Source organism: Pelophylax lessonae (assembly GCF_965119305.1).
Source record: "Pelophylax lessonae genome assembly, chromosome: 12".
In the NCBI taxonomy this organism is placed as follows: domain Eukaryota; kingdom Metazoa; phylum Chordata; class Amphibia; order Anura; family Ranidae; genus Pelophylax; species Pelophylax lessonae.
In genome coordinates this window covers 189,047,399-189,059,844 of record NC_138779.1, presented here as the reverse complement: position 1 = coordinate 189,059,844, position 12,446 = coordinate 189,047,399, and the positions used below count along the sequence as shown (strand labels likewise).

At 40.4% G+C, this 12,446-nt stretch overlaps 1 protein-coding gene across 1 annotated transcript in view; it reads left to right on the top strand.

The window, feature by feature from the left end:
* Nucleotides 1-7,370, top strand: part of LOC309568017 (cell adhesion molecule CEACAM1-like) — a 184,355-nt gene extending 176,985 nt beyond the window's left edge. Inside the window, exons 10-13 of the mRNA XM_082273589.1 lie at nt 1,307-1,380; nt 3,669-3,698; nt 4,917-4,981; nt 7,275-7,370. Of these exons, the coding sequence (XP_082129715.1) occupies nt 1,307-1,380; nt 3,669-3,698; nt 4,917-4,976 (164 nt within the window). The 3' untranslated portion in view covers nt 4,977-4,981; nt 7,275-7,370. The remainder of the gene's footprint in view (nt 1-1,306; nt 1,381-3,668; nt 3,699-4,916; nt 4,982-7,274) is intronic.
* Nucleotides 7,371-12,446: the final 5,076 nt, after the last annotated feature.

Sequence of the window (12,446 nt, the reverse complement as noted above, 5' to 3'; positions counted from 1 at the left end):
AATCATTTTGAGGAAGGGGGGGGGGGGTGATCCTTTTTCCAATTCAGTGATTCTGTTTTTGAAATATCTTCATTTTTTTCTTACGTTAGTGTTTTATCTTTCGCTTGGGTGTTATAAGAGTAAATACAGCTGGATAAAACAAAACATGTCTCCATCTTCACTTCAGGCTGCAAAGCAACAAAATGTGAATTTTTAAAGGGGGGGGGGGTGATTGTTTTCTTTATCCACTGTATCTGGAACCCATAGATTACATCATGTATATCACTGATAGTAAAAAAAAAAAAAACTGCATTTATCGGCGTATAACCCGCACCTAAATTTTAGGAGAGAAATTTCAGGAAAAAAACTGAAATTTAAAATAAACAGCTTTGAACTCAGAACATTTTTATTTTTAATCAAATGCAGTCTCACCAGTGCCCACAAATGCAGCCTCATTAGCGCAGTGTCCTTAAATGCAGCCTTGCCAGCACAGCAAAAAAATATTTATAGAAGTTTCTGAGTTGGTATGTCAATGGCTGATCGTCATTGAATTCAAAGTCCTAATAATAAAAAGTATTCAACAAACATTGGAATCCTTCACTGGATCATCTGACAGATCACTTTCTTTTCAAAATGTCCTTATTCAAGGGTTATTTATATATATATATATATATATATATATACACACATACACTGTATTTATCTGCGTATAACACGCACTTTTTCCTCCTAAAAATGGAGGAAAAAGTAACAGTGCGTGTTATACGCCGATATAAAAAAAAAGGCCAGGAAGCAGCGCCGAGAGGTAGAAGGGGGTGGGCAGCGCCTAGGAGAAGGAAGGACGCACTGTCATCGGAAGTCCCGCCGCCTATGATAGACGTCGGCATAGGAGGCAGGACTTCCGATGACAGTGTGTCCTTCCTTCTCCTCGGCGCCGCCAGCCCCCTTCAACCTCTCGGCGCTGCTTCCTGGCCTTTTTTTTTATATCGGCGTATAACACGCACTGTTACTTTTTCCTCCATTTTTAGGAGGAAAAAGTGCGTGTTATACGCCGATAAATACAGCATATATATATAAATAACCCTTGAATAAGGACATATTGAAAAGAAAGTGATCTGTCAGATGATCTAGTGAAGGATTCCAATGTTTGTTGAATACTTTTTATTATTAGGACTTTGAATTCAATGACGATCAGCCATTGACATAGCAACTCAGAAACTTCTATAAATAATTTTTATTATATGATAAATTCATTTTATTTATCATTGTATCTCATTGGGTTTTAAAACAATACTTTTACACCCTTTACATTTTATCTTCTTTTTAGAAACACCAGAAAATCAAGTGTATGTAAATGTTCCTGAACAACACATCTATGATACAACATTGCCAGGAACTCAGGTAATAGAATTATTATTGTTATTTATTTATTTGTGTAATAAAAAAATCAGGTAAATTCCACTAAACTGTCACTGGAACTGGATCATGGAAAATTCCTAGAATCTCATGCTCCAGTTAGTATAACAAACCCCAGGATAAACAAAGATTTAGGGCCCTTTCACATGGGCTATCTGATCAGGTCCTCATGCCAGTTTTTCAGGAGGACCTGATCGGACCTTGTCACCTCTATGGAGGGGCCGCTGACACCCGCCGCCACCCTATCTGATCCTGTCTGCATAATCCAGACAAATAGTGGACCTATTTTCCATCGATCTGGCGGATTTTAAAAAGGTTCCTGCACTACTTTGGAGCAACTTTTATAGGACTTGAGTGCTTTAGACTACTCCGGTCAAATGAAAGTAGCAACCAAGTCGGACTGCCTAGTAGCACTGGAAATCACAGAACAATGGGGTTGCAGTGTGAACCGAGCCTTAGTCCACCTCAATACCTTTATTTGGAAATGTATTTATACTGGAATGTGTTAGGTATACAGGCACATAATAATCCGTATTGGACTTTCCATTTAGCACAGAAATGCCAGAAATGCATTTATTTGTGATACTGGAATGCACCTACTGGCTCATTGATGTGTAGTGAAGAAATGTCAGTATAAGATTTCTTTGGAAGTTTGTAGTAATATTAGTTCTGCTAAATCTATCACTTCCTGCTCCAGCTGGAGATTTAGCTCAGTAGGCAGGTGATCACCCAATTTAGTTTGCCCATTTGCCAAATAGGCAAAATTCAGACTGAATTGTTGTTCAGTTCTAATCTGAAGCTCATCCCTACTGATCATATACAGTAAGAGATACAAATCACTCCTTTACCTGACTATTATGGCATTGCATTTGAAATGGGGACTTTTTTTGGACCCATTCTAGAACTTCACGCCTAGTGATTAATAGCAAATAGGTATTACAATAGCAGGGGGCCTGTTTGTTTGCTACCCTAATACCAGCCACTTGGGGGTCTAAATATAAAACATTTGCTGCGCAAATGTCAGAAGTATTTGTGCTCACTGAAAAAATGTTCCATAATTTTTGTAAGAGAATAATGCCGATATCTTAAGTTCCATCTAGTGACCAAAATGCGGTATAGTTTTGTCATTGAGGTGTTTTAGAAAACTATGCAGCACTTCAGACACTAGAGGGCGCTAAAGAGATTGGAATTAAAATATAACAAACAACAACATTTTTTTTTTTTTTTTGGATGGAGTGCAGAGAGATTAGAACACCTGTCAGGTTTTTTTTTTTTTTGCTGTTTTTGCTTCTTTTAAAGAGGAAGTAAACCCTCCTCGGAAACTTGTACCTATAGGTAAGCCTATGATAAGGCTTACCTAAAGGTACTGTAAATATCTCCTAAACTTGCACCGTTTAGGAGATATTTACTTTGCATGCCGCTCGTGCCGTTCCTTCAGAGCCCTGTGCCGTGACAGTGACATCGCGGCTCCAGTCAATCAGATGGCCGGATGCCGCAAACCCGGAAGAAGGGCGACCAAACATGTCACCCGTGAGAGAGGTGAGTGGACGGCACTGCGAGGCTTCGTTCTAAGGTAAGTATTTCATAATGAGCTAGTATGCGATGCATACTAGCTCATTATGTGTTTGTCTTTCAGGTGTTTTTTTTTTTTTTTTAATTTTCTGAGGTTTACAACCTCTTTAAGGAGATTCACCCTCTCAAGTTGTCCTATTAAAAGTGAAAGTAAAAGAAAATATCAAATTTTGGGTTGTCCTCAGAAAAGTAATAGATGGGAAATCTTCCAATGAGGACACTAGCTCTGGTAACCTGGGGGTCCCCAAGAATTTACCTTAATTTTGCAGGGATTTCCTCTAACTTCCTGTTTGGCTATGGGACAGGAAGTGAAGCAAAATCTCCGCAATGGGACAGAAATGGCAGAAGAAAACTCTTACTGGTTTATAACCCTTCCTTGCTCTATCCAAAATGAAAAAAAAAAATACGTTTTGCCCATAGCTCTGCTTTAATCTCTTACAAATAATACAGTGAATTGTATTTAGCATGCATTAATGCTTCAGATATGTATGCAATGTTTATAAATGGAGTCCTAGGTGTGTATGACGACAATCTAAAATAACACAATCATTTATTAGAGGATTGCAATAAAAAAAAAAAAAACAGGTCTGATTCTCAATCTAGGTTATTGGTCCACTAATCTCTAATAATAACTAAGATTTTATTACTGGTAACCCTTGCTCTTTTCTGTATGATGCAATATATGTGTCTTTTATATGCAGGGGAAAACAAGTCAAGAATCTCACTATGAGGTAAATATTATATATATATATATATATTTTTTTTTATTATTAAAATCAATTTGTAACCTGGGGATTTGCACAAAAATATGTTTCTGGCTGCTATCACAGTGCATGTAAAATAATTATTGGTGTTCTGGTTATACTGCACTGTTAGCAGAATGCTGTACCGAGAAATTCAATAGTACTGTATATACTCGAGTATAAGCCGAGATTTTCAGCATGTTTTTTCATGCTGAAAATGCCCCCCTCAGCTTATACTCGAGTCACTGGCTTCAGTGTCTTTTTTAAAAATGGCGCCGCTTGGTGCCGATGTGTCACTGCGCATGTGCCGCATGCCCGGGAATAGCCGAACGTGTTCGGGCTTTCCCGAGCATCGGCAGCGCATTTGCGGTGACGTATTGGCGCCGGGTGGGGCGATTTTTAAATCGAAGACGCCTCACCGACAGGTAAGTGAGACTCCTCCGCAGCCCCTGCATTTCCTCATGCAGTGCTGCGGGCATGGTACAGGACATTCTCCTGTACCATGCCCACAGCACTGCATCTCCTGTGCCATGCCTGTACATACTGTGCCATGCCTGTACATACTGTGCCATGCCTATACCTACTGTGCCATGCCTATACCTACTGTGCCATGCCTGTACCTACTGTGCAATGCCTGTACATACTGTGCCATGCCTGTACTTACTGTGCCATGCCTATACCATCACCTGTGCTATGACTATACCATCACCTGTGCCAAGCCTATACCATCTCCTGTACCATGACCTGTACCATCACCTGTGCCATGCCTTTACCATGACCTGTGACATGCCTGTACCATGACCTGTGCCATGCCTGTACCATCACCTGTGCCATGCCTGTACCATCACCTGTGCCCTGACCTGTGCCATGCCCTTACCATGACCTGTGCAATGGCTATACTATGACCTGCGCCATCTCCTGTACCATGCCCGCAGCCCCTGTTTTGTGTCTCGTGATGGTCCAGTTGGGTCCAGTAGCTGCTGCATTTCCCACCCTAGGCTTATACTCGAGTCTATAAGTTTTCCCACTTTTTTGTGGTAAAATTAGGGTTCTCGGCTTCTATTTGGGTCGACTTATACTCGAGTATATACGGTAACAACTTTATATGAAGAAGATACAGAATATTTTTTTTATTTTACTTATACTTGAAATCCCAGTCCTATAATTATGTTCCAGCCAAGCTAACTGCCTTTTCTTTACGATTAGCAACTAACACACAAGGACAAATCCATCTACAGCAACATGGTGTCTACTGCTAGAAAATAATGAAGGTAACAACACATTTATGTATATCTGTGTAGTTATTGCATATCAATTACCCCCTCCCATAACCATTTCCCCATTTTACATTAACACTTTCACCAAAACCATATTTTTTTTGCGCACAAATATTAAAATGCACTTTTTTTTTTTTTTTAGGTGAAAACGCACCTTAAGCCTCAAAGTAAAACTGTGTAAAGCAAGACCTATATAAAATGAACCCTTTTTATGGGAGCTAAATATGTGGTTTTATTTTAGTTCAAAATAAATGTTTAAACCATGGGTGACCAACCTGCAGCCCCCCAGCTGTTTGCGCAACTACAAGTCCCATCATGGCTCTGCCTTTGGGTGCCAAATTCCATCATGCCTTTGCCTTTGGGAGTCATGCCTGCAACTGTCAGCCTTGCAATGCCTCATGGGACTTTCCTAGCAATGCTTCATGGGTCCTGTAGTTCTGCCAAAGCTGGAGGGCTGCAGGTTGGACAACTATGGTTTAAACAGTAATACAATTCATTGTCGTTTGATGTAAAGCACCCCGAAAAAATCCCAATACTCAGTTTCCAAATTTGTTTCAATATACGGGATGTGGTGCGTTGATTTATTGGCAACCCACTTACATTTATTTTCCACTAAAATGTTTTATATTTTCTAACATCAGAGCCTGTAGAATAAAATGGTGATGGATGGAATATTTTTATGTCATACAATATTTATGCTACTGTTTATCACATCCATATTCTGTAATAAAATACACTCAAATAAATTTTAGAGCAAACACAATATAATCCCTGATTCCATGATAGGCTATAAAAGATAAGGTTGTATCTAGATAAGAAATACAAAACAGGCCAATCCTCTAAACTGCGTGCTCCCGTAATATAGCAAAAAACTATGGTACCCAAAATTGTCCATGCTTTAAAAGCTCAGATCATAAATGATGGCCTTAGAATTATAACTCTTACTCTGTCGTGTGCACCTAATATGTATGGCACAATTTTTTAAATTTTGTATTGCCGAGATCAGAGGGGCACACAAGCTTCTGGGAGACAATTCAGTAACTTAAAATAAAATTTATCACTCACAAAACAGATTACAGGCTGAGGCTTTGTCTTCAGGCGCAGCTCAAACATTGCAAGTAAATCTTCTCATCAGAACAACAGAGTCTTATAGAAATAAGGTTTAGTGTCCCGGCCACAGCATATGGGCTATAGCAAAGTCCCATTTACAGTCAAGTTCACACAGCAGTAGGGTTGCCGCCTCATCCCTTTAATACCGAACACATTAATTACACAGGTCCTGGGGTCAATTTAATGCAGATAAGGCACTAAGTCAATTTAATTAGCACTGTAATCAGCCACAGAACCTGTGTAATTATTATGTGCTTAGTTTTAGAGGGATGAGGTGGCAGCCCTACCCAGCAGGTCAAAGTCAGATTATGGAGGCTTCCATGCAGCATCCAGGTCTTCTTACCACAGACAGCAAAACAGCCATACCCCAGCCTCTCTGACCAGCTGCTTAATAAGCAGGCTTGAAGGGAAAGTACCTGCCCTCTACAATTAACCCCCTCCTAAACCTGCTCCAGGTTAACTCTCTACAGCAGCTATGTCCAAACTATGGCCTTCCAGCTGTTCAGGAACTACAATTCCCATCATGCCTAGTTATGTCTCTGAATGTCAGAGATTTACAATGCCTCATAGGAATTGTAGTTCCTGAACAGCTGGAGGGCTGTAGTTTAGACACCCCTGCTACAGTATACATATGTATCCGATGTATGAATTATGTTCAAATGTGTGTATGTTCTAGAGATGTTTTTTTTTTTTTTTTTACTTAATAATTATCACAAGGTGGCTGACAAGTGTTTAAACACAGTACAGGTAACAGGTTCTCTTTAATGAGACATAAGGTGTCTATTATACCCATGATGTCACCCCTGTGCACAGTTGAATTTAATCAAGCACAGACTGTGCCTAATTAGCTTCTTCCTCAGCCAGAGTTTGACAGCTCTGAACCCCGATGTTCTCAGAGCTGAGCACTTCCAGGTTCATATTACTCAGGGAAAATCTGCAAATTGTTATCTATCTATCTATCTATCTATCTATCTATCTATCTATCTATCTATCTATCTATCTATCTATCTATCTATCTATCTATCTATCTATCTATCTATCTATCTATCTATCTATCTATCTATCTATCTATCTATCTATCTAGCTATCTATCTATATATATATATATATATATATATATATATATAATGTTTGTCATTTTTTAAATTTCAATATTTGTCTTTAATTTTCCCTCCAGCATTTTCCAGATGTAACCTACTCACATAATGCACGTGATCCCCAATCAGCATGAGGACATCCTTTCCTCCGTGAAATCGTGAAATTCTCCCTGCATCATCAGATCTGCAAAATATCAACATGCTCAGTGCAGACCAGACCTGGCCATACACTTTTTACTGCTCTCTAAATAAATAATACTTATATAGTGTATTGGTCAAAGAATGAGGCCGCAGGCAAGTCTGATATAGGTAATTTAAATGCCACTGAAAAAAGTCAGTGACCAAATAAGTTCAAATAATTTTATTTCACCCATAGAACAGGCAGAATGTTTGTTTAGCTGTTACCTTGCAATGCTGGGTGCTGGATTAAAACATACTGCTGGTTTGTTGGGTTTCTACCTAGGAATGGATTAATGACCTTTGTAAGAGCATCCGATTGTAAGCTACTTCAGGATGTATATGAGTTTCAGTGTTGACTCTGTAAAGCTCTGTAGAATATGATGAGGCATTCTTCTGATGAAGTCAAGGGACTTCATCAAAGGAGTAAGGAGTATGTAACACACACAGTGCAGGGGTTAGGAGTACTTAATGCACAGAGTGCAGGGGTCAGGAATGTGTAGCTCAAGAGTGAAGTGGTCAGGAGTTTGTAATGCACAGAGTGAAGGGGTCAAAAATGTGAAATGGACAGAGTGTAGGGGTCAGGAGTAGGTAAGGGATAAGGTGCAAGGATAAGGTCTCTGCAGAAATAGATGAGGTAAGCTCCTTGAGGGCAGGAATTGATGTGAAGGTACAATATGTAAAGCACTACCTAAGTTGTTGGCTCTATATAAATGTATACCTTGCTTTTGTGTGAAATGCCACACGTATTATGTAACATGTTTTTTTTTTCCTTCTCCATTCCTTTCCACATTTTGCCAGCATATCTGCTTTCAGGCATGTGATCATTTTTTTTTTATGTATACGTGAGGGACATTGTCTCTCTTGGCATGGGTAGAGTGTAGCCACCCTGCCTTAAGCAGGAGCCAGCATTTAAATTTAGTATATGCTAAGCTGTATTTAGCCTGAGTTAAATTAATAATTCAACCTTCTTGAATCCCTTCCCTGGACCTCTATTGCCTTACAGTCAGGAGCTGCTTTCACAGAATTCTGAGTTTGCTTGAAGGTCCTGTATCTGTGAGGAGCGTCAGTAGTTTGGACCCCTTATCTTTAGCCTGCCTAGTCTATGGGTGTCCTGTACCCTAATTCTCTCCCCCCTGGAGTGTTGAGTGAGAGCCAATAAACTTAATTTCTTGCATCTATAAGTGACTGCACCTGTCTGTACACATTCCTTCACTATTGCCGAGAAGTAGAAATGTGACCCACCTCCAGATGATTTAGTGGTCAGGGGGTGCTACATCCTAAAAATATACCTCAGCACATTTTGGTACTTCCTCTTTCCAATACACTGCACATGGTTGTGTATTTATTATTGGTATGTCTTGATGTCTCCTAATAAACTTTCAACGATAACTAAAGCATATGAAAACTGATTCTGTCTGTTTCTTTATTATAAGTAGTGATGAGTAAGCTGTTCTTGGTTTGGTTTTCCGGAGGATGAGCTATACTAAATTCTGTCAGTAGATTGCATTGAAGTACAAGGAATCACAGACCCACTAGAAGTAGCTAATCACCAATAAAAATTCCAGTACATATACCATCATTTGTAGATGCTATAACATTCACAAAAAAACAATTATAATACACTTTTTGTGATTTTTTTTTTACGAAAAATATATAGCAGAATACATTTTGGCCTAAATTTAGGAAAAAAAATATTTTTTCCTTTATATCATAAAAAAAAAAAAAAAAAAAAAAAAAAACAGTGGTGATCATATACCACCAAAAGAAAGCTCTATTTGTGTAAAAAAAATAATATAAATGTATTCTGGGTATAGCGTTGAATGACTGCGCAATTACCAGTTAATGTATCACAGAGCCAACTAGCAAAAAATGCCCTGGTCCTAAAGGGGGTAACATCTTCCAGAGCTGAAGTGGTTATTTAGCCATAGCATATGCGATGGAGGGCAAGTATTGATGTGAATGTAAAGCGCTGTGTAAATTGTTGGAGTATATAAATATCTGTATGTAACGCTGTGCATTGTTAATGTGAATGCAGGTTTACATTTGACCACAAGATGGCAGTGTTTAGCATTACAGTTCATCACAGCCTTAAGGCTATAGTAAACCGCTGTCTTTTTTTTTTTTTTAAGTGGCTGTAAATTTTGTTACACCACTTGTAGCTACAGGTAAGCCTATAATTTATTTTATTTATTTATTTCAGGTACTTATATAGCGCTGTCAATTTACGCAGCGCTTTAGATATACATTGTACATTCACATCAGTCCCTGCCCTCAAGGAGCTTACAATCTAAGGTCCCTAACTCACATACATACACAGTAAGGCCGATTTTTTTTTTTTTAATACAGGATCCAATTAACCTACCAGCATGTCTTTGGATAAGACTTACCTGTAGGTACTGTGAATATCTCCTAAACCTGCACAGTTTAAAAGATATTCAGAGTGCATGTGACCGATGACTTCTGAAGGTACCCTGCTGGACCTTCAGAGCCCATGCCGCAAAAAGGTGGCTCACGCACACATGCACGGGAGTGGGGTTATAGCGGCTCCGTCCGCTCACAGCGAACCCGATGTCACGTCCTTGCTGAGGAGAAGACCATGTGCCTGAAGGAGTCTCTTTGGGGGAACCCAATCCGGTCGCCAGTGGGAGGAAGTGTATGGATGTGATTAGTCCTTCCCTGCCACAGACTCCACCATACTCTGGGCGTTTTTTGACCATGTGGGGTCTATTCAGTCGGTAAGAGTACCTCATTATACTGTTCGGTGGTTGATTCTCCTATTTGCACCCCTCCATCTCTACGGATTATGTGGACTCCATCATTGCACTTGGGACTTGTTATCTCTCTTTTTTGTCAGCATTGTTTATGTATTTGGATTAGCGCGACACCATCTCACACCATTTCCCTGAAGATATAGTTTTCTTGTCTTTTTGTGTCAGCTGCTTTCCTTGCAAGGATTATATTGGTTTTTATACTTTTTATGCTATTATCATGATTATAGCGCAGCAAATTTACCATATCTAAACACCGGGGAAGATGTCAGCCATCTCAGCGGTGAGCGGGCACCGCTGGAGGAAGGGATTCGTTCTAAGGTATTTCATAATGAGCTAGTATGTAATGCATACTAGCTCATTATGGTTTTGTCTTACAGGTTTTTTTTTCATACGGGGGTTTACAACCTTTTTAACCCTGCAATTCAATTTCATATGTATACTTTGACCTGGTTAACAAGAGGGCTCATTTAAAAATATATTTAAGATACAACCTCATTATGAGTCTGATCGCCACTGCTGCCTTTATGAATTGCTGAGGCCCATGTTTGAGTGTGTATGTCCCTTGGATTCCGGTGGATGTTAATAAGAGCCTTATTGATTATCTCCATTGCCGAACAGAAGCAACTGGGTTCATGACAAGGCTATTCAAAGTCTTGGGTCCAGTGAGTGTTCAGTACTAGGGGGACACGTCTGTGGTGTGGTGATGGTGGTCCAGCCTTGTCCAAGCTAACACCGTGGTGAATTGCATATGTGTCCGGAATCGCATGAACCAATATGAACTTTACAGACCTCTGTGCAATTTATTAAGTGTTTTTTTTATCACATTTAAGGACAGTGTTGTATACATTCAATTTTTATACATAATTTTATACATGCATTTATGGTTTTATACAGTAATATTTATGTATCATTCAGTTGAGCGCTGCTAGTGTGTATAGGCATTCCAGCCAAGAGTCTTATTCACACCTTTTCGATAGTGGTAGATTTCAATCAGGCAATGTCCCTTTAACAGTGTTTCTACAGTCGCAGATTTGCTTTGCTGAGTGTAACAGGTTTTTCCCTCTGTTTAAATGATCCTTTTCCTGACAGCAACAGCTTTTTTCCTTTAAAAATTAATCATGGCTCTATTCGCTTTTTCACCACAATAATTATAGTCAAAGGGTTTGCCAAGTATAAATTTCCTCATGCAATTCCAAGTATAAGTTTCCTCCTACAATGTCCTTTTAATATGTTTAAGTCTCTCCCTCATCAGCCTCCTTGTCCAACCTGTCACGCACTGTGCACTGTGTCCCTTTTGCTCTAGCAATCCAATCTAGTGTCCCCATCGGAGTGCCTCCTTACATCAGTGTCCCCATCTGAGTGCCTCATTACATCAGTGTCCCCATTGGAGTGCTCCCTTACATTAGTGTCCCCATTGGAGTGCTCCCTTACATTAGTGTCCCCATCAGAGTGCCTCCTTACATCAGTGTCCCCATCAGAGTGCTCCCTTACATCAGTGTCCCCATCGGAGTGCCCCCTTACATTAGTGTTCCCATTGGAGTGCCTCCTTACATCAGTGTCCCCATCGGAGTGCCTCCTTACATCAGTGTCCCCACTGGAGAGTGCTCCCTTACATCAGTGTCCCCACTGGAGAGTGCTCCCTTAAATCAATGTCCCCCTCGGAGTGCTCCCTTACATCAGTGTCCCCATCGGAGTGCTCCCTTACATCAGTGTCCCCATCGGAGTGCCTCCTTACATCAGTGTCCCCATCGGAGTGCTCCCTTACATCAGTGTCCCCATCGGAGTGCCTCCTTACATCAGTGTCCCCATCAGAGTGCCTCCTTACATCAGTATCCCCATCGGAGTGCTCCCTTACATTAGTGTCCCCATCGGAGTGCTCCCTTACATTAGTGTCCCCATCGGAGTGCCTCCTTACATCAGTGTCCCTTTATGTGTCCGGGTCAGAGTTCCCCTGTATGAGCCCCGGTTAAAGTGCCCCTGGTCAGAGTCCCCCTTAATAATGCGGTCAGAGTCCCCCTTAATAATGCGGTCAGAGTCCCCCTTAATATTGCAGTCAGAGTCCCCCTTAATATTGCAGTCCGAGTCCCCCTTAATAATGCCGTCAGAGTCCCCCTTTAACCACTTAAGCCCCGGAAGATTTTACCCCCATTCCGACCAGGGGGTATTTTGCGATTCGGCACTGCGTGACTTTAACGGACAATTGCGCGGTCGTGCGACGCTGTACCTAAACGAATTTGGCGTCCTTTTTTTCCCACAAACAGAGCTTTCTTTTGGTGGTATTTGATCACCTGTGCGATTTTT